At 34.1% G+C, this 20335-nt stretch overlaps 1 protein-coding gene and 2 long non-coding RNA genes across 3 annotated transcripts; all 3 read left to right on the top strand.

Annotated features, from left to right (window-relative positions):
* Positions 1-2759: 2759 nt before the first annotated feature.
* On the top strand, positions 2760-4176 carry LOC139495586 (uncharacterized). The gene is made up of 2 exons (XR_011657403.1): positions 2760-3034; positions 3474-4176. It is a non-coding gene; the product is annotated as an uncharacterized lncRNA (long non-coding RNA).
* A 1013-nt stretch (positions 4177-5189) lies between these two features.
* LOC139495585 (uncharacterized) lies at positions 5190-6553 on the top strand. The gene is made up of 2 exons (XR_011657402.1): positions 5190-5403; positions 5843-6553. It is a non-coding gene; the product is annotated as an uncharacterized lncRNA (long non-coding RNA).
* Positions 6554-9029: 2476 nt separating this feature from the next.
* On the top strand, positions 9030-19996 carry LOC139494261 (mucin-2-like). The gene is made up of 3 exons (XM_071282431.1): positions 9030-10241; positions 19260-19406; positions 19958-19996. The coding sequence occupies exons 1-3, from the start codon at positions 9030-9032 to the stop codon at positions 19994-19996; spliced, it is 1398 nt and encodes a 465-aa protein (XP_071138532.1).
* Positions 19997-20335: the final 339 nt, after the last annotated feature.

Here is a 20335-nt window from a genome sequence, read left to right as displayed (position 1 = left end):
CTATAAAATATGGTCGATTTATATAATTTTCCTATAAATGGTTAAATTAACTGAAAAATGTAAATTTTTTAACAAAGCTGTGGCTGGTTCATGTTTATATCTGAAACAACTGTCAGTACATCTAAGAAAATTATCTTGATCAAATGACCGATTTAAAATAACATCAAACACATTGATCCCAAAAAAAAAAATCAAATTCACAGTAAAATGTGGAAAGATTATCAATACACTAATGGCAGGTTTGGTGTATATTCTGTACCAATATCTATAGAATATGGTCAATTTCTAAATTTATCCAAAAAGATGTCAAATTTACAGTCAAATGTTGAATAAACTATTATTAAACCAATGACAGGTCTGTTGTTTCTGTCAATACCTGTACCAATTATCTGTAGAATATGGTCGATTTAAGATCAAATCTAATATAATTATCCTAAAAATGGTTGAATTTACTGAAAAATGTAAATTTTCAACGAAACTGTGGCTGGTTCATGTTATGGTCTTAAACTACTGTAAAGTACGTATAAGACAATTATCTTGATCAAAAAATTGATTTAAGGTAATATCAAAAACAATTTTCAAACAGATTTTCAAATTTACAATTAATTATGAAAAATTATCAATACACTAATGGCAGGTTTGGTGTACATTCTGAATCTCCTCTACAGCGTCATTAAAAGCATCGTCCATTTTTAAAGGCAGTGCTTTAAGGCCTGACTTTCAAGTCATGAGGTTCATCTTTCCTTACGCAAATCTTTGCTGGGGGTCATTTTGCAAGAAATAGATCCGGAAATGTTTAAATTTCTCCTCTACTTTTTGTGGTATGTATTGGTTTTTGTTCCTTTCATTTACAATGGGAAATAAAGAAACGGTCAGTGTGTATTGTTCGTTTTAAAAATCTGTTTATTAATGTGTCTTTTGCATTATAAGCAGTCAATCTGATTGCAAACTATCATTATTCGAATTCCGTGTGGAAAGAGGTCCGTTCAATTTCGAGTACTATTTGCGATCTAAAGATATTTTAAAATCATTTCACTCGTTGATATAACATGATATTATAATTAAAAGTCGACTGACCGTGAATTATATTGCAAAATATACAATTTAAAGTATTTCTGTACGTGAAGCCGTATGACGTTATAGTTATTTCGGTCTCAGTTATGTAAAATATGAAATTATCGTTCCTGAATAGGGTTCCACTAATTAAAGACAAGAAGCGTCAAAAAGTGATAAGAAGCGACAATAAAATTAAAATAGCGATAAGAAGCGACAATATAATTAATTTAGCGAGAAGAAGCGTCAAGAAGACTATATAGCGACTATACATAAATAAAAAAAAATGTCATTGCAACAACTTATTCCCCATAGATATTAAAAAAAACATGCATTATTTTTTATTATGGCACTGGCTACGGTTACATGGAAATGTAACAATAATAAAAATATTATTGTTAAATTGGAGACTAAATGCCGGAATGCATGGTTGGGTAAGGACCTGTTTAATTACGAATGTAACAATAATTATTGAGGCTACGGTTACATAGCGTTATTGTTACATGAAAAAAGAGCAATGTACGATGGGACTAGTAATATGTACTAAATAATAAAAGGTGAGGACATTTATTACATACATTTATAACATACAATTTATTTACTGTATTTTTTTTTTATTTACAATGACAATTTCTACAAATCCGTTTTTAAAGTCCGACACATTTTTGATGAACGAAATTACGTCACCACGGATACGTGTACATACAGAATTTCTTAGTATTTAAGTTACAGTTAGCAAACTTTGCTTTTGATTATCAATTTGCGTCAAGTTATAAAGCTGTATGAAATGTATGTATTGATATTGTTTCAGTTTCGTTTAAAACGCATTCCAAGTTTTATTTTTTTCACCATAAACAAAATTGGTCCAAAGTATAATGACAGTAATAAGAGTAGGTGTGCAGTTAAATACTTTAAAAAAGTGAAACCATGGAACTATATTTTTCGCCTTTGACAGTCACACTCCTTAATCTACCATTAATACGTATTAAAACTATTCACGTTGTACACCATTTGTTGAATAATAATATTTTATTATTTATCAGTATTAAATTACAAGTATTGTTTAGTACATATGAAAGAATGAAGCAATACAACTATAGAAGATTTAAGTTTAATCAATCTAGCGTACATTGCTCAGTGTTTTTCATGTAACAATAAAGTAATGTAACCGTAGCCTCAGTAATTATTGTTACATTTGTAATTAATCGGTTCCTCACCCAACTTTGCATTCCGGCAATTAGTCTCCAATGTAACAATAATATTTTTATTATTGTTACATTTCCATGTAACCGTAGCCAGTGCCTTTTATTATAGGGGCGGTTATAAAACATTTTTTATATTACTGTACATTGAGAGATAAAAATATGTTTTTATTAAGAAGAAAGGGATTAGTTTTTATTAGATATAAAAAAAAAAAAATATTTTATGCACACGCTAAAAATTGGCCATCAAAACAAAAAAAAATCAATTTCCTTTTAAAGAATTTATTGAATCAAAACCATGCAATATCATTTCCTTTCTAACAGTGAAATTCTTCTTTTTCATAGGGACATATTTGATAGGTGTAGCTTCACCCTATCACATCAAATGAGAATAGCCTCGTGAGAGAATTACGATTCGCTTGTCCCTTGTTAGTTATTGTCGCTTCGTCACTAAATTAAACTTCTTGTCGCTGTTTGTCTCTAAAATTCTTCTTGTCTCTTATTAGTGAGACCAGTCAGTTCCGTCCTTAACTTCCGTTTTTGCACTGCAAAACAATCACACAATTAACGATGCCTAGTCCTTGTTGGTGTGTACCTGAGTGTCATTTAAGAGGAGGACTTGCATTTCTAAATGACTTAATAAGAAGGAAAAGTTGGATCAACGCCATGGCTCAAACGTAGATTGTCATGTGCGATGCAATCGTAGAACCCATATCAATCAGCTGTTGTTTGCAAGGCACATTTTACTGAAAACGACTACGTTCAGGAAACTATTCATGGTAAAACTTTATTTTCTTTAAGAAATATATACTGTTATTTATATAATCGCCATGCAAGTAAACCAAAGTCTGTTTGCAACCGCAATTATCGTTTTAGAATAAAAAGGGGGTGAATTCAAGACGTCATAAGTTTTGGGATTACGATTCAATATCATCTGTTTGACATTTTTTGGTTAATACTACAATTGTATGGTTTTTCTACAAGACATATATTATACTGATAATTATTTTAGCAGTAATTATGTAAATTTCGGTTGTAATGACAAGAATTCATGAGCTATGCCTCGGGCTTTCTTGAAAAATATCAATGACAATGTAAACAGGAACAAAACATTGACATGAATGATGCTCTCCACCTATGTTATAGTTATTTAGGTATGTGTGTTGCACAAGTCTTTCACATGTTTCAAAAAAGCTAATGTTATAAAACTTTTTTCAGGGCACATACCCACTTTATAGAGACTTGTCTACTGCCATGCATTCCCATCCTATTTTCATGCACCATTTGTAAGCAAGAGACTGAATGGTTTACAAAATTAAAAATCAGGACGGTGTCCCGTTAAACCAAAAGAACTAAACTGGATGAATATTGTAGGAGAAATCTAGAGGAAAGTTTTGATTTGTGAAATTGGTTTTCCTGAACAGATGTACATTCATCCTGCAGGAAAGATTTATAACTGTCCACCACCAACTGACGAGCTAATGTTGAGCTTCACAGATGGAATTACTCAAACACCATAAATGCCTATGTTTTCAGCACAGATTTCACAAATCATGACACAGCTGTGCATTTTTATGCCCCACCTACGATAGTAGGGGGGCATTATGTTTTCTGGTCTGTGCGTCCGTTCGTCTGTTCGTCCGTCCGTCTGTCCCTCTTCAGGTTAAAGTTTTTGGTCAAGGTAGTTTTTGATGAAGTTGAAGTCCAATTGACTTCAAACTTGGTACACATGTTCCCTATGATATGATCTTTTTAATTTTAATGCCAAATTAGAGTTTTTACCCCAATGTCACGGTCCACTGAACATGGAAAATGATAGTGCGAGTGGGGCATTCGTGTACTGGGGACACATTCTTGTTTATACCTGTTAAGAGTCGAAAACTAAATATTATTTTTATATAAATAAACATATATTGTGTCATTTTAGAACTTATATTTTTCCAAAGGATGCATGAATGAAAGTAGTGAAATTCATTTTGCTTTGATATATAGATTTGAATTACAATTGTTCATGTTATTGTAATGCATATAAAAATAAGGAGATGTGGCACAATGTAAATATATGATATTCTGTGAGTTTATCAAACTAAAGGGGATAAGAAATGGGTATAAGATCCAATATTGTTGGGTTGGTGTTTAGACGAGTTGTATATAAACATATATTTGTAATAAAGATTTATGTTGACTTTTACTAATTTTTGCTCCTATTTTAAACCCAGTGTGTGTGTGTGTGTGTGTGTGTATATGATTGATCTGTCAAAATAGATTTATGTAAAGTTAGGTGTTGTTTAGGATTCCATTGACTGATTGATTGATTGTTGGTTGCTTAACGTCCAGTGGCGAATATTTCATGCATATTCAGGACGAGAACAAGTTCACAATAAATACAATAGGTAGGTCTTGTCACAATAGAGTCCATCTAGGATGATGGTTGGGGAAATTTGGAATGCCACTGGAAAATGAGGGCATATTGGATAGAGACAGAAATTTTGCCTTGCAACAGGCCACCTACGGACCCCTCAAAAAGTTGTTGCAAGGGTTCTTAACGTGCAAAGAGCGTGGCACTCTCTTTACAAGAGGCATCGGATTTAACGTCCCCTTTCTAACCGGACGTGACTGCGAACTTGATACATCCCGCACAGCCAAACGGACGCCCCACTTCGGCAAGCGTTTTACTGCCGGTCGGGAGAAGACCAAGTGACCACATTTCTATACCCCAGTCACCCTTGGGGATTGGATTCCATTGATGGCTTCGTGTCTTTTATTATGTAGATTTCATGCATCAATTACAGAAGTATAAATGATTTTAAATCAAGTTCAAGAAATAGTATTGGTTCTTTTTAATCAGCCTGTCTAGACTTGTTACCGACTATTTTGATCTTAATTATTTGGTTCTTTTTTAGCATTAATTTTTCATGTTATGACAGCATTTATTAACGATGCCTAGTCCTTGTTGGTGTGTACCTGAGTGTCATTTAAGAGGAGGACTTGCATTTCTAAATGACTTAATAAGAAGGAAAAGTTGGATCAACGTCATGGCTCAAACGTAGATTGTCATGTGCGATGCAATCGTAGAACCCATATCAATCAGCTGTTGTTTGCAAGGCACATTTTACTGAAAACGACTACGTTCAGGAAACTATTCATGGTAAAACTTTATTTTCTTTAAGAAATATATACTGTTATTTATATAATCGCCATGCAAGTAAACCAAAGTCTGTTTGCAACCGCAATTATCGTTTTAGAATAAAAAGGGGGTGAATTCAAGACGTCATAAGTTTTGGGATTACGATTCAATATCATCTGTTTGACATTTTTTGGTTAATACTACAATTGTATGGTTTTTCTACAAGACATATATTATACTGATAATTATTTTAGCAGTAATTATGTAAATTTCGGTTGTAATGACAAGAATTCATGAGCTATGCCTCGGGCTTTCTTGAAAAATATCAATGACAATGTAAACAGGAACAAAACATTGACATGAATGATGCTCTCCACCTATGTTATAGTTATTTAGGTATGTGTGTTGCACAAGTCTTTCACATGTTTCAAAAAAGCTAATGTTATAAAACTTTTTTCAGGGCACATACCCACTTTATAGAGACTTGTCTACTGCCATGCATTCCCATCCTATTTTCATGCACCATTTGTAAGCAAGAGACTGAATGGTTTACAAAATTAAAAATCAGGACGGTGTCCCGTTAAACCAAAAGAACTAAACTGGATGAATATTGTAGGAGAAATCTAGAGGAAAGTTTTGATTTGTGAAATTGGTTTTCCTGAACAGATGTACATTCATCCTGCAGGAAAGATTTATAACTGTCCACCACCAACTGACGAGCTAATGTTGAGCTTCACAGATGGAATTACTCAAACACCATAAATGCCTATGTTTTCAGCACAGATTTCACAAATCATGACACAGCTGTGCATTTTTATGCCCCACCTACGATAGTAGGGGGGCATTATGTTTTCTGGTCTGTGCGTCCGTTCGTCTGTTCGTCCGTTCGTCCGTCCGTCTGTCCCTCTTCAGGTTAAAGTTTTTGGTCAAGGTAGTTTTTGATGAAGTTGAAGTCCAATTGACTTCAAACTTGGTACACATGTTCCCTATGATATGATCTGTTTAATTTTAATGCCAAATTAGAGTTTTTACCCCAATGTCACGGTCCACTGAACATGGAAAATGATAGTGCGAGTGGGGCATTCGTGTACTGGGGACACATTCTTGTTTATACCTGTTAAGAGTCGAAAACTAAATATTATTTTTATATAAATAAACATATATTGTGTCATTTTAGAACTTATATTTTTCCAAAGGATGCATGAATGAAAGTAGTGAAATTCATTTTGCTTTGATATATAGATTTGAATTACAATTGTTCATGTTATTGTAATGCATATAAAAATAAGGAGATGTGGCACAATGTAAATATATGATATTCTGTGAGTTTATCAAACTAAAGGGGATAAGAAATGGGTATAAGCAGTTACAGGACTGTACTACTGTACAATCTCCAACAATGAGAAAAACTCATACTGTAAAGAGAATTTCATATTTACAAGTAAGTTTTGTTTTTGCATTGAATAATTTTCTTCTATTGTCTTAAAAGCAAATATGGGAAGTGGTTAAAATGCTAATGAGACAGCTTTTATGGCCACCAGATGTCATTGTTACCTTGATTAAAAACTCCTTTTTAGCTCACCTGACCTGACTCATCACTTGGTTTCGTCGTCCATAAACTTTTACAAAAAATCTACTCTGAAACTACTATGCCAAATTTAACCAAACTTAGCCAAAATCATCATTGCGGTATCTAATTTAAAAAATGTGTGGTTAGACCCGGTCAACCAACCGAGATGGCCACTATGGCCAATAATAGAACATACAGGTAAAATGTAGATTTTGGCTTATAACTCTGAAACCAAAGCATTTAGAGCAAATCTGACATAGGGTGAAATTGTCTCTTCAGTGAAGATCTATCTGCCCAGGAATTTTCAGACAAATCTGACAACCCGTTGATGGATTGCTGCCCCCAAATTAGTAATTTGAAGGAAATTTTGCAGAGTTTGGTTATTATCTTAAATATTATTATAGATAAACTGTAAACAGCAATAATGTTCTGCAAAGTAAGATCTACAAATAAGTCAATATGACCAAAATTTTAAGTTGACCCCTTGAAGAGTTATTGCCCTTTATAGTCAATTTTTAACAATTTTCATAATTTTTTGTATTTTTTGTTAATTTTTAAAAAATATTTTCAACTGTAAATACTGGGCCATGTTTATTATAGATAGAGATAATTGTAGCACCAAGAATGTTCAGTAAAGAAAGATCTACAAACACATCCCCATCATCAAAAACACAATTTTGTCATTTTATATGTGTCCGTTGTTTAATATGCACATAGACCGTCCAAGGTGAGCGACACAGGCTCTTGAGAGTCTCTAGGTCATTAATACAGGTAGATAACATTATCATGTTTATACTGAAAAATAATTTTGCTTGGAGGGAGAATTTTAAAAAAGTTCTGTCTTCAAAAGAGTTGACATGTTACTATGTACATTAACCATTATGTTACTTGATGTTCTAGCAATACACACAGAACGGAGACTAGTCAATCTTTGTGAATTATTTTTCATAGGATAGGAGTAATTGAATATGTGTATATAATCAATAATTAAAAATAGTTTTATTTACATTAAAAAGGAAAAGTTCTTATGTCTTAAAAATGCATTTCATGGCGAGGTACAGAAAATATACTGTAGGTTGCATTTCTGTAAATATTGACAATGCAATTCCCCATAGGAACTCCTTTTACGGCTAAAACTGTACCACTTTTACTATGAAGTTTTGAAAAAAATCTTATCCTAGAATTGAAAGTTCATATGCACCACAATTTTTTTCAAAGGTCAAAATATAGGGCTGTGCGGCATATTTTCAACGTTTATATGCCCTGAACTTCTCAGAGTTTAAACTTACACTAATTTTCTTAACGACCCCTACCTCGAATGAAAGGTTACCACAGATTTCAATGTAAACAATATGCACGTGTTTATTTACTGGTAACATTCCCAAGTTCTGTCTCTGCGATATGGAACACAGAGAGCATAACTGGGAACCAGTATGTAATCAAAATCAATTTTCTATGAATATTCAATTACTCCCCAAAAGAGACGTGTTTTGAGAAACAGCTGTATTTACAAAGTGCAACCTGTAAACAGTAGACTATAGATATAGGTGAACTAGGTACAAGAGAACTCTAAATCTTAAATACTACAAACCACCTCTGTTCTATGGAAGATAATGATATAACTGGACAGGAAATACACACAACCTGTAATTAACTGCCTTTACAGCGCTTTCGCGCTTTGATTTGTTTAGTTTCCTTTCTTCAAATGGTCAATTGACCCCTAAGGAGTTATTGGAGTCAATTTTTAACAATTTACTGAAATTGGAGCAGTTTCTATATTTCCTTTCCCAAGGAATACTATTAAAAGCAGTAATCTACATACACACACCTACTGATCAACAAACACACACCGTAGTCACTGATTAAACAGAAACCGGTACACCTACTGATCAACAAACACACACCGTAGTTACTGATGAAACAGAAATGGGGACACCTACTGATCAACAAACACACACCGTAGTCACTGATGAAACAGAAACCGGTACACCTACTGATCAAAAAACACACACCGTAGTTACTGATGAAACAGAAACCAGTACACCTACTGATCAACAAACACACACCGTAGTTACTGATGAAACAGAAACCGGTACACCTACTGATCAACAAACACACCGTAGTTACTGATGAAACAGAAACCGGTACACCTACTGATCAACAAACACACACCGTAGTTACTGATGAAACAGAAACCCGTACACCTACTGATCAACAAACACACATCGTTGTTACTGATGAAACAGAAACCGGTACACCTACTGATCAACAAACACACACCGTAGTTACTGATGAAACAGAAACCGGGACACCTACTGATCAACAAACACACACCGTAGTTACTGATGAAACAGAAACCGGGACACCTACTGATCAACAAACACACACCGTAGTTACTGATGAAACAGAAACCGGTACACCTACTGATCAACAAACACACATCGTAGTTACTGATGAAACAGAAACCGGTACACCTACTGATCAACAAACACACACCGTAGTCACTGATGAAACAGAAACCGGTACACCTACTGATCAACAAACACACATCGTAGTTACTGATGAAACAGAAACCGGTACACCTACTGATCAACAAACACACACCGTAGTTACTGATGAAACAGAAACCGGGACACCTACTGATCAACAAACACACACCGTAGTTACTGATGAAACAGAAACCGGTACACCTACTGATCAACAAACACACATCGTAGTTACTGATGAAACAGAAACCGGTACACCTACTGATCAACAAACACACACCGTAGTTACTGATGAAACAGAAACCGGGACACCTACTGATCAACAAAAACACACCGTAGTTACTGATGAAACAGAAACCGGTACACCTACTGATCAAAAAACACACATCGTAGTTACTGATGAAACAGAAACCGGGACACCTACTGATCAACAAACACACACCGTAGTCACTGATGAAACAGAAACCGGCACACCTACTGATCAACAAACACACACCGTAGTCACTGATGAAACAGAAACCGGGACACCTACTGATCAAAAAACACACATCGTAGTTACTGATGAAACAGAAACCGGGACACTTACTGATCAACAAACACACACCGTAGTCACTGATGAAACAGAAACCGGGACACCTACTGATCAACAAACACACACCGTATTCACTGATGAAACAGAAACCGGGACACCTACTGATCAACAAACACACACCGTAGTCACTGATGAAACAGAAACCGGGACACCTACTGATCAACAAACACACACCGTAGTTACTGATGAAACAGAAACCGGTACACCTACAGTAATTATTTTTTTAATACATTTTATTTCAGTAATCTACATAAAAGGTAAACATTCATTATATTCAAATTCAAATATTTATTGCCATAGATATAGGAAGATGTTGTGTGAGTGCCGATGAGACAACTCTCCATCAAAATAACAATTCATAAAAAGTAAACCATTATAATGTCAATGTACGGCCTTCTAAACGGAGCCTAGGCTCACACCGAACAACAAGTTATAAAGGGCCCCAAAATAACTAGTGTAATACCATTCAAACGGGAAAACCAACGGTCTGATATAAACTTTAAACATTAAGTTTGTGACATAAAAAGTAAGTTAACAATATACCTATAATTCACACACATATATATATTATATATACAACATTCATGTACAGTAAATGTTCCAGTGTCCCTAATGACCTTTTGACGTAGGACCCCAATTTATTTACTTGTGATGGTGTTGATATATACAAGAACGTCTGAGCCAGTGACAATTCTACAACAGTTTTATCCATCGGATCACCAGCAGTGATGGTGATACATGGCTGTGTACATTATGTATATACAACTCGTCTAAACATCAACCCAACAATGTTAGATCTGTAAATTTGCTTTCGCATTTTTTTTTTGTTATCCCGGCGAGGGAAGAACAAAAAATTTGCGAAAGCAAATTTACAGATCCAATATTGTTGGGTTGGTGTTTAGACGAGTTGTATATAAACATATATTTGTAATAAAGATTTATGTTGACTTTTACTAATTTTTGCTCCTATTTTAAACCCAGTGTGTGTGTGTGTGTGTGTGTGTATATGATTGATCTGTCAAAATAGATTTATGTAAAGTTAGGTGTTGTTTAGGATTCCATTGACTGATTGATTGATTGTTGGTTGCTTAACGTCCAGTGGCGAATATTTCATGCATATTCAGGACGAGAACAAGTTCACAATAAATACAATAGGTAGGTCTTGTCACAATAGAGTCCATCTAGGATGATGGTTGGGGAAATTTGGAATGCCACTGGAAAATGAGGGCATATTGGATAGAGACAGAAATTTTGCCTTGCAACAGGCCACCTACGGACCCCTCAAAAAGTTGTTGCAAGGGTTCTTAACGTGCAAAGAGCGTGGCACTCTCTTTACAAGAGGCATCGGATTTAACGTCCCCTTTCTAACCGGACGTGACTGCGAACTTGATACATCCCGCACAGCCAAACGGACGCCCCACTTCGGCAAGCGTTTTACTGCCGGTCGGGAGAAGACCAAGTGACCACATTTCTATACCCCAGTCACCCTTGGGGATTGGATTCCATTGATGGCTTCGTGTCTTTTATTATGTAGATTTCATGCATCAATTACAGAAGTATAAATGATTTTAAATCAAGTTCAAGAAATAGTATTGGTTCTTTTTAATCAGCCTGTCTAGACTTGTTACCGACTATTTTGATCTTAATTATTTGGTTCTTTTTTAGCATTAATTTTTCATGTTATGACAGCATTCATTCATGGTCTCCCGGCCTTTGTTCGTTTATTTGTGATACAAAAGAACCCAAAGGATTTTAAACAAGCAATTCAGTCTGCGAGACTGGCAACTTTGACCTCGTTCGATAGTTGGTCAAATAACATTATTCAGCAGTTACTTAAAAAACAACAGAAAGCAATACAGCTTCTTACAACGTCAATACTAGAAATGAAGACTGCAGATAATGGTGCGCGTATGAATTCCGTTGATGGAAGAAACTCTAAACATTGAATGCCAAATGAGTGACCGATTTGGACATGAGGCAAAAACATGCCAACTGTATAACGCAAAGGAATGGTGGGGTTATAAACCAGGACGCTTTGAGCATTAGTGTATGGAAAACTAAAACCGCCTAGCAAAGACGGGCAATTTGTTATCCACGAAACGACCTTGGATTATAATCGCCATGATGTAAGTGACAAGCATGGAACTTTTGACAATAATTATGAATCAATGTGTCAGTCTTCTTTATTGAACATTTTTTTAATGTAAATATAGGTAGTTTATCAATGCATGCAATGATTGACACAGGTGCGGACTCCTAATCCGTCAATTTTATCTAAACTGGACTCTATGGGTGTTAATGTTGTTGTTCAGCCATCTGATAAGAAAATATTAATTACTGCAAATGATGAACATGAAGAAATTGTATGATTTGACAGTAGGTGATGAAAGATCAGAGGTTAATGTCTTTTCATCCACGACGTGTATAAATTGCAAGGTCAGATATAATTGTTCAGCCAACGCCCCCCCCCCCCCCCCCCCCCAGGGTGACTAGGGAATAGAAATATGGTCACTTGGTCTTCTTCCGACCGGCAGTAAAACGCTTCATCGAGCTAGGACAAGACCTAAATATGGCTTTTGAAATATTAGTTATGATGTACTACACTTTTGAATTGTCATACCCTAAACATTAACTGTTTGTGCAAATTGCACGCTTTATAGATGAGGCACCTTTACACAAAAAGAGGGGGGGGGGCGATTTTGATTAAATTAATTGTAGTGAAGCGTCTTCATATAGACTCCTTCAAGCTGCTTAAATTGAAAGCCAGACTATTAAATGCCAGAATGAACTAGATCAATGTATCAGAGGTTTGTTTAAAAGAGAAATTTAACTAAATTACCGATGCATTGGTTGTGGTTGACAGATAATATTTGGCGGATGCATTTTGTTTTCTATCGGTCCATGCATCTTCATTGTAGAGTAAATAATCAACACATTCAAGTATCGAAAATTTTCATAATATCAATCATGTTGTCATTTTTATAAATTTCCTGCTTACAAAACTTTGAATTTATCGAAAAACTAAGGATTTTATGTAATTAGTTGCTATATTGTGATGTCCACACTTAATTGATTTTAGCTTCTTTGTTATTCATAGCATCCCAAAATATTTTATAGATTCTTGCACAACACAGTTTGACCTCCAAAACTGTGTCTCAGATTTTTCCTATTGCATTTCATTCTCTCATAAATCTTCAATGAAGTTTGCAACATCAATTCATAAGAGACCACTAAATTCAATTGGGTATAACATTTGTTCTATTGATGTTTTTGGAAATCTGAGACACAGTTTTGGAGGTCAAGCTGTGTTGTACAAGAATCTATAAAATATTTTGGGATGCTATGAAGAATAAACACGCTAAATTCATTCAAGTGTGGACATCACAATATATCAACTAATTACATAATAATTAATGATGTAATAATTATGTCATAATGAATTTTTCACAATTTGAAAGATTAATCTTTCTTCTTTCTTTTGGTACCTCATTTATAAAATATAAAGAAGGATGAAATGAATTACATCAGTTTAAAGTTGTCTGATTGGGGATGAAAAAATCTTTGTATTGTGCTACCTTAAACTTGTTTTTCATTTATTTTCTAATAATAAATTAGGGAGGAGATTGTGAAAAAAATAACTTGTCCTGGATTCCTGGCAAAAAGCTGAAAATAAATAACCGTTGTACACTCACAATTTAGGATTTGTATGAAAAGATGAGCTGAGGATTGCAGATATGTTCAACTTTATCACAACAAAGGGCTGTTGATATATGAGAATGTGGATATTAACGTGTGTGTATATTATTTTATGTCATCTTTATATCTAAAAAATGATGTTAAATATTAGCATTTATCTTTAAATTTTCTTTTGTGATACATGTGTGAGAACAAATAAATAAAGAATATTACACCAGGGTTTTCGATATCACAAACTAGTCAAAACTTTTACTAAGTTTTATCATCGGTATAAGAACATCATTCGTAAATATAGCTCAACATGCAGACTTCTTATACGTTCAGGTATTTCACATTCAATTTTATATGGAAATATTCTTTATCAAGCACAAAGGTGTCAGTATTCACCTCAAAAACTAACAAAACCTTTGAATAGACTTATTAAGAAGGGATATAGTTACGATACTGTTGTCAGGTCATTAAAGATTGCATATTTTGGCGTTAATATTGATTCACTTATAGGGTCTTTGCATCAGAACTAAACACATTTATTCAAAAACCAGTTGTTGGCATGACACGGGTTATGTTCTTCTCATATATGTTATGATGGTATGATACTAAACCCCTAACGGGAAGGATTGTGCCTGATGTTCATATGATGAAATCATAATCTTTCAGTCAGTTTAATTGAAGTCGGGAGCTGGCATGTCAGTTAACTGCTAGTAGTCTGTTGTTATTTATGTATTATTGTCATTTTGTTTATTTTCTTTGGTTACATCTTCTGACATCAGACTCGGACATCTCTTGGACTGAATTTTAATGGGCGTATTGTTATGCGTTTACTTTTCTACATCGGGTAGAGGTATAGGGGGAGGGTTGAGATCTCACAAACATGTTTAACCCCGACGCATTTTTGCGCCTGTCCCAAGTCAGGAGCCTCTGGCCTTTGTTAGTCTTGTATTATTTTAATTTTAGTTTCTTGTGTACAATTTGGAAATTAGTATGGCGTTCATTATCACTGAACTAGTATATATTTGTTTAGGGGCCAGCTGAAGGACGCCTCCGGGTGCGGGAATTTCTCGCTACATTGAAGACCTGTTGGTGACCTTCTGCTGTTGTTTTTTTCTATGGTCGGGTTGTTGTCTCTTTGGCACATTCCCCATTTCCATTCTCAATTTTAAAGAATAAGGTTTCTGACTTTCCGGTGTTATGATATTGTAATTATTGTATTTATTTATGTTGGCCTGATTTGTGTTGTGTGGCCTGATAGTTTTTTACAGAATAATCTTAGAACTGTGCAGTTTAGAACAATCACTAGAACAATCACAGAATGATTGGAACTTTCCATTTGACTTACAAAATGATTTTAGAATTATCCTAATAAAAGATGCGTTATATAAATTTCTACATTTTACTGGAAACTTCCGTTGTAACTTTCTAGGACGTTCCATTATAGAGTGTTCTAGTATTTTCCGTGACAACTATATATATATAGACACTAAAAGACTTAGACTTAGACATCGATAGACATTAGCATTCACAGCATTTGGATTGACACTTTTATTCTACAAACAACATCATACTGGATTGTGACCTTAGTAGTGAACGTAATATTCAGATTGGATTCCGAAAGATATCCGGATACAGATAAAGATAAAAGATTGGACTCATATTTTGACAGTTAAGTTGACAGGAAAAGTTGTGTGATACTTCTTGTAAACTTTTGTATAATAAATATTGTTAAATTTTATTATTGATTTGTGTCTTTTGTTGGCTACAATTTAAAGGCGATTTCTGGCCGTAACACCTGTCAGTATTGATTTTCGATCATAACTGTGTTGGCTATAAAAATATAGTAAGTGCAAGCAAAATTTCAATTACTTTTGTTTATAAACAGAAAAAAAATCAAATTTGAAAAAAAGGCATAGGGCTATTATTTTTTTTTAGTATTAAAAACACAATTATAATTCACTTTTACTTAAAATATTCCAGATTTGACCAGTGTGAGGAGGAGATAGCTGACATAATGTGTTTTGATTGCAATTTACTATACTGCAATAATTGCTTCAATTTAATTCTCAGCAAGGTAAATGAGAACTGTTTAAAAATATGTACTTAATATATATTTTTTTTAAATATAATTTTGTATCAATTCCAAAAACTTAAATTGAAATTTAAACAAATATTTTCTAAAACGAATTTCAGTTGTACAAACAGCTGATAACATATCTATTATGCTGAACCTTTTGTATTTCAATGAATTTTAAACAGTTAATTCCAATGCTCATGCATTTTTGCTTTGGTTTTCAGGGAAATTAGTCACACAGATTAGGAAAAGTAAAATGCCTGAAATTTTGTCAGAATTGCAAATACTTTTGGATGATTGTGATCTGAGTAAGTGAGACATTTATCTAACAGAAATCAATGATTTAGTCCCAGCTTTGTATTATTGGTTTTGGTGTCCTTTAGTCAGTGATCTTTGTAATTGAATTTATCTAAATTTAGCATTTTTCAACAAATATCAAATTTACGACTGAATGATTGCATCAAAGGCATAAAGCTTGCTTTAAAAGAAGCAAAAAGTTATTTTTTTTTTTAATTTTAATAATACTAGTAATTAGAAATGATCTAAACCCGTAATGTTTTAAATTTTGATAAAACAACTAAATGACAGATTTTCTTGTTTCCTCTATTTAGGTACTTAAATGAGTGATTTTAAAATCACTCATTTCAATCAGTTCTCCCAACCCCTTCTGACTGCTTATTATCAACATTTGTATATACACCTATAGCAATATAAAACCCCTTCTGACTGCTTATTATCAACATTTGTATATACACCTATAGCAATATAAAACCCCTTCTGACTGCTTATTATCAACATTTGTATATACACCTATAGCAATATAAAACCCCTTCTGACTGCTTATTATCAACATTTGTATATACACCTATAGCAATATAAAAAACAAATATGTGAAATTTATTCTCAAAATCAAACTGATAATGAATAAGATGTGGTATGAGTGCCAATGACTCAACTCTCTATCTAAGACAAAATGCAGTAAAAGTAAGCAACTTTAGGTAATAGTACAAGCCTTATTTGCAGTGTACCATCTTCATTTGCACAATTTTACATCAAACATTTCATATGTAATGACATTTCAATAATTTACTTCTATTTCAATTTAAAATTAAATCCTTACAAACATTTGTAGAGTAACATTTTTTGACATTTTGCGTTTAATTGTTGTGATTGTGACAACAACTGTTTTTCTCCTTTTTTTTAAGACGAAATTAGGATGAGCTCGAGTGAGGCCGAAGTCATTCCGTACAACAATTTGAATAATTTAAATTTGGCACCAAAACTAAAACCCGGTCAAAAAAACAAACAGAAAAGAACATTTAATTTGATAAGAAATGTAGAACGACAGGCAAAAACTTGGGCCATCAACAGACTAAAAAAAGCGGTAGCGAAACTGAAAACTTTAACAGAACCGGTGGAGGTCTTGGTTTTGATTCAAGAAAAGAAAACACAAAAATTCTCAAGTATATGGGATACGGCAGTATGTTAAATAAATTTGTAAGAGGATCAGCACTGACGGATGGCCGTCCTCGGGTTTTCCGGAGGTATAAAACATTTATGCCGGAAAATTGAATTTCACCCCTGAAAATGACTCCGGACAAGTACACCCATTCCTTCCTCCAGGGAAAGTCCAAGGAGATAGCGAAAGAGCAGCTGTCGAGACTACAGGAAATTTCAGTTGAGAAGGGAAACTCAATTGAAATCACGCAGAGGTAATTATATCAGAATTAATAATGATATATTTAATCCAACAGGTCTGATCAACATGTTACTTTCAATAAAATTGAGAATGTCAAAGAGACAACAACCCGACCATAGAACAGAGAACAGCAGAAGGTCACCAATAATACAATACTAACGAAGGCCAGAGGCCCCTGACTTGGGACAGTTGCAAACATGCGGCAGGGTTAAACAAGTTGATGAGATCTCAAATGGATCTCAATCCTCTCCATATACATCTAGCCAATGTAGAAAAGTAAACGCATAACAATACGCCCATCAAAATTCAGTCCAAGAGATGTCCGAGTCTGATGTCAGAAGATGTAACCAAAGAAAATAAACAAAATGACAATAATACATAAATAACAACAGACTACTAGCAGTTAACTGACATGCCAGCTCCTGACTTCAATTAAACTGACTGAAAGATTATGATTTCATCATATGAACATCAGGCACAATCCTTCCCGTTAGGGGTTTAGTATCATACCATCATAACATATATGAGAAGAACATAACCCGTGTCATGCCAACAACTGGTTTTTGAATAAATGTGTTAAGTTCTGATGCAAAGACCCTATAAGTGAATCACACAGTAAAATTCAGTTCAAGAGATGTCAGAAGATGTAACAAAAGGAAATAAACAAAATGACAATAATACATAAATAACAACAGACTACTAGCAGTTAACTGACATACCAGCTCTAGACCTCAATTTAACGGATTCAAAAGATTATGTCTTCATCATATGAATATCAATACTATATTTAGAAGACATGGAAAAAATATTTCTAAATACATAAGATGTGTTATGGTTGCCAATGAGACACCACTCTATTCAAATAACAATATGTATAAGTAAACCATTATAGGTCAAACAGTCTTCAACACGGAGCATTGGCTCACACTGAGCATGCTGAGCCGCAATTTGTCAATTTTCCCCAAAAAAACAATTTCCAAGGTGCAAAACTAGGTTTTGTCTGTTTAAGACATTCAACATGGTGATTTGCAATAATTAAACAGTTAATATGATCATGATGATATTTACATTTAATTCTTCTTTTTCAGCATACCTGGTCCTAGTTCATGTACCAGTAATCAAAATGAACTGAATAAGAGGTAATATAATTGCATTTTAGGCAACAATTATGCTGCATCAGTAGCAATCCTAGTTATAGATAGACATATAATAATTTTACGTTTTCTACCGAACATGCTAAAGACTTGATATGTGGATCAAACATGTAAAATTTGAAATCCAACTAAATAAAGGCAACAGTAGTATACCGCTGTTCAAAATTCATAAATCGATAGAGAAAAAAACAAATCCAGGTTACAAACTAAATCTAAGGGACACGTATCAAATATAAGAGAACTACGACACAACAGAGACACAACACCGAAACGTAACACACACAGAAAAGAACTATAATGTAACAATGGCCATTTTCCTGACTTGGTACAGGGCATTTTATGAAAAAATGGTAGGTTGAACCTGGTTTTGTGGCATGCAAAACCTCCCGCTTTAATGGCAGTGTTAATTATAACTAAACAAGATTAAGAGAGCTTTAAGACTAAAAATGAAAAAAGGATATCCAAAATGATGCTAAGGAATTTACATATGCCTGTGGTAGAAAATCAATGTTGCTTTGGTGTACAAGTAGGAGTAAATGAATTATTCCTTTCCAATTTCCAAATCCAAGCATATATGGAAGTATTTTGATGTCACAATGTTGTAATCCTTTTCAGAAAAAGAGAACTTTTTACAAAATCGGCAAAAGGAAAATGACCACCAAGGCAATTGGCCCTAATCGGAAAACAACATCAAAAGAAAAGGTACCTCTAAAAACTCAAGACACACCCACTCAAAGTCCAATTGAAGATCATGAAGATAAGGTTAGTAACAACAATCAAAGGGATAATCATTTGATAATGTCCTTCAAATCTTAAATTACATTTTAATTAAATTCTATCATGTGTATTTAGTAATGAATTTATAAGCTATTCTTAGCCATGACAGCAGTAAAAGAAAGCATACCACTGCTAGATTTTCTTTCCTCTGACTGTATATCCTTTAGCAGATTGTTTTGTAGGATAAACTTAGGCACAATTTAATCACTGTTTTATACATTTATTAAGTATAAATGTAAGTGAACCAACACCTTGAGTGGTGATTGTGCGGTAGGGTAAACAAATTTATTAAGTATGTACAGTTATGTATGTAGAAATTTTAATGTATGTAGATTAAATTTTCATAGGGGTATTAATTTCGTGGATATGTTCGTAAAACAAGTAAAACGAAATTAAATCCTCCATGCAAATGCTTGATTTTACACTATAAAGAACTTGCAGAAGAATGGGAGAAAAAAAGGGGATGGATTTCCCTTAAATGGTGTGGTAAGTTAAATGCAAATGCTGGTTTATGAATATATATTTTCAATTTTCAGGAACCAGAAGAAGATTTAGTTCTATTATTGATTGATTGATTGATTGTTGGTTGCTTAACGTCCAGTGGCAAATATTTCATGCATATTCAGGACGAGAACAAGTTCACAATAAATACAATAGGTAGGTCTTGTCACAATAGAGGCGATCTGGGATGATGGTTGGGGAAATTTGGACTGCCACTGGAAAATGAAGGTATATTGGATAGGGACAGAAATTTTGCCTTGCAACAGGCCACCTACGGACCCCTCAAAGAGTTGTTGCAAGGGTTCTTAACGTGCTAAGAGCGTGGCACTCTCTTTACACGAGGCATCGGATTTAACGTCCCCAATCTGACCGGACGTGACTGCGAACTTGATACATCCCGCACAGCCAAACGG

This window comes from Mytilus edulis, chromosome 11 (assembly GCF_963676685.1).
Source record: "Mytilus edulis chromosome 11, xbMytEdul2.2, whole genome shotgun sequence".
Lineage (NCBI taxonomy): Eukaryota > Metazoa > Mollusca > Bivalvia > Mytilida > Mytilidae > Mytilus > Mytilus edulis.
The sequence above is the reverse complement of the archived record's forward strand: the minus strand, read 5'-3'. Positions and strand labels throughout refer to the sequence as shown.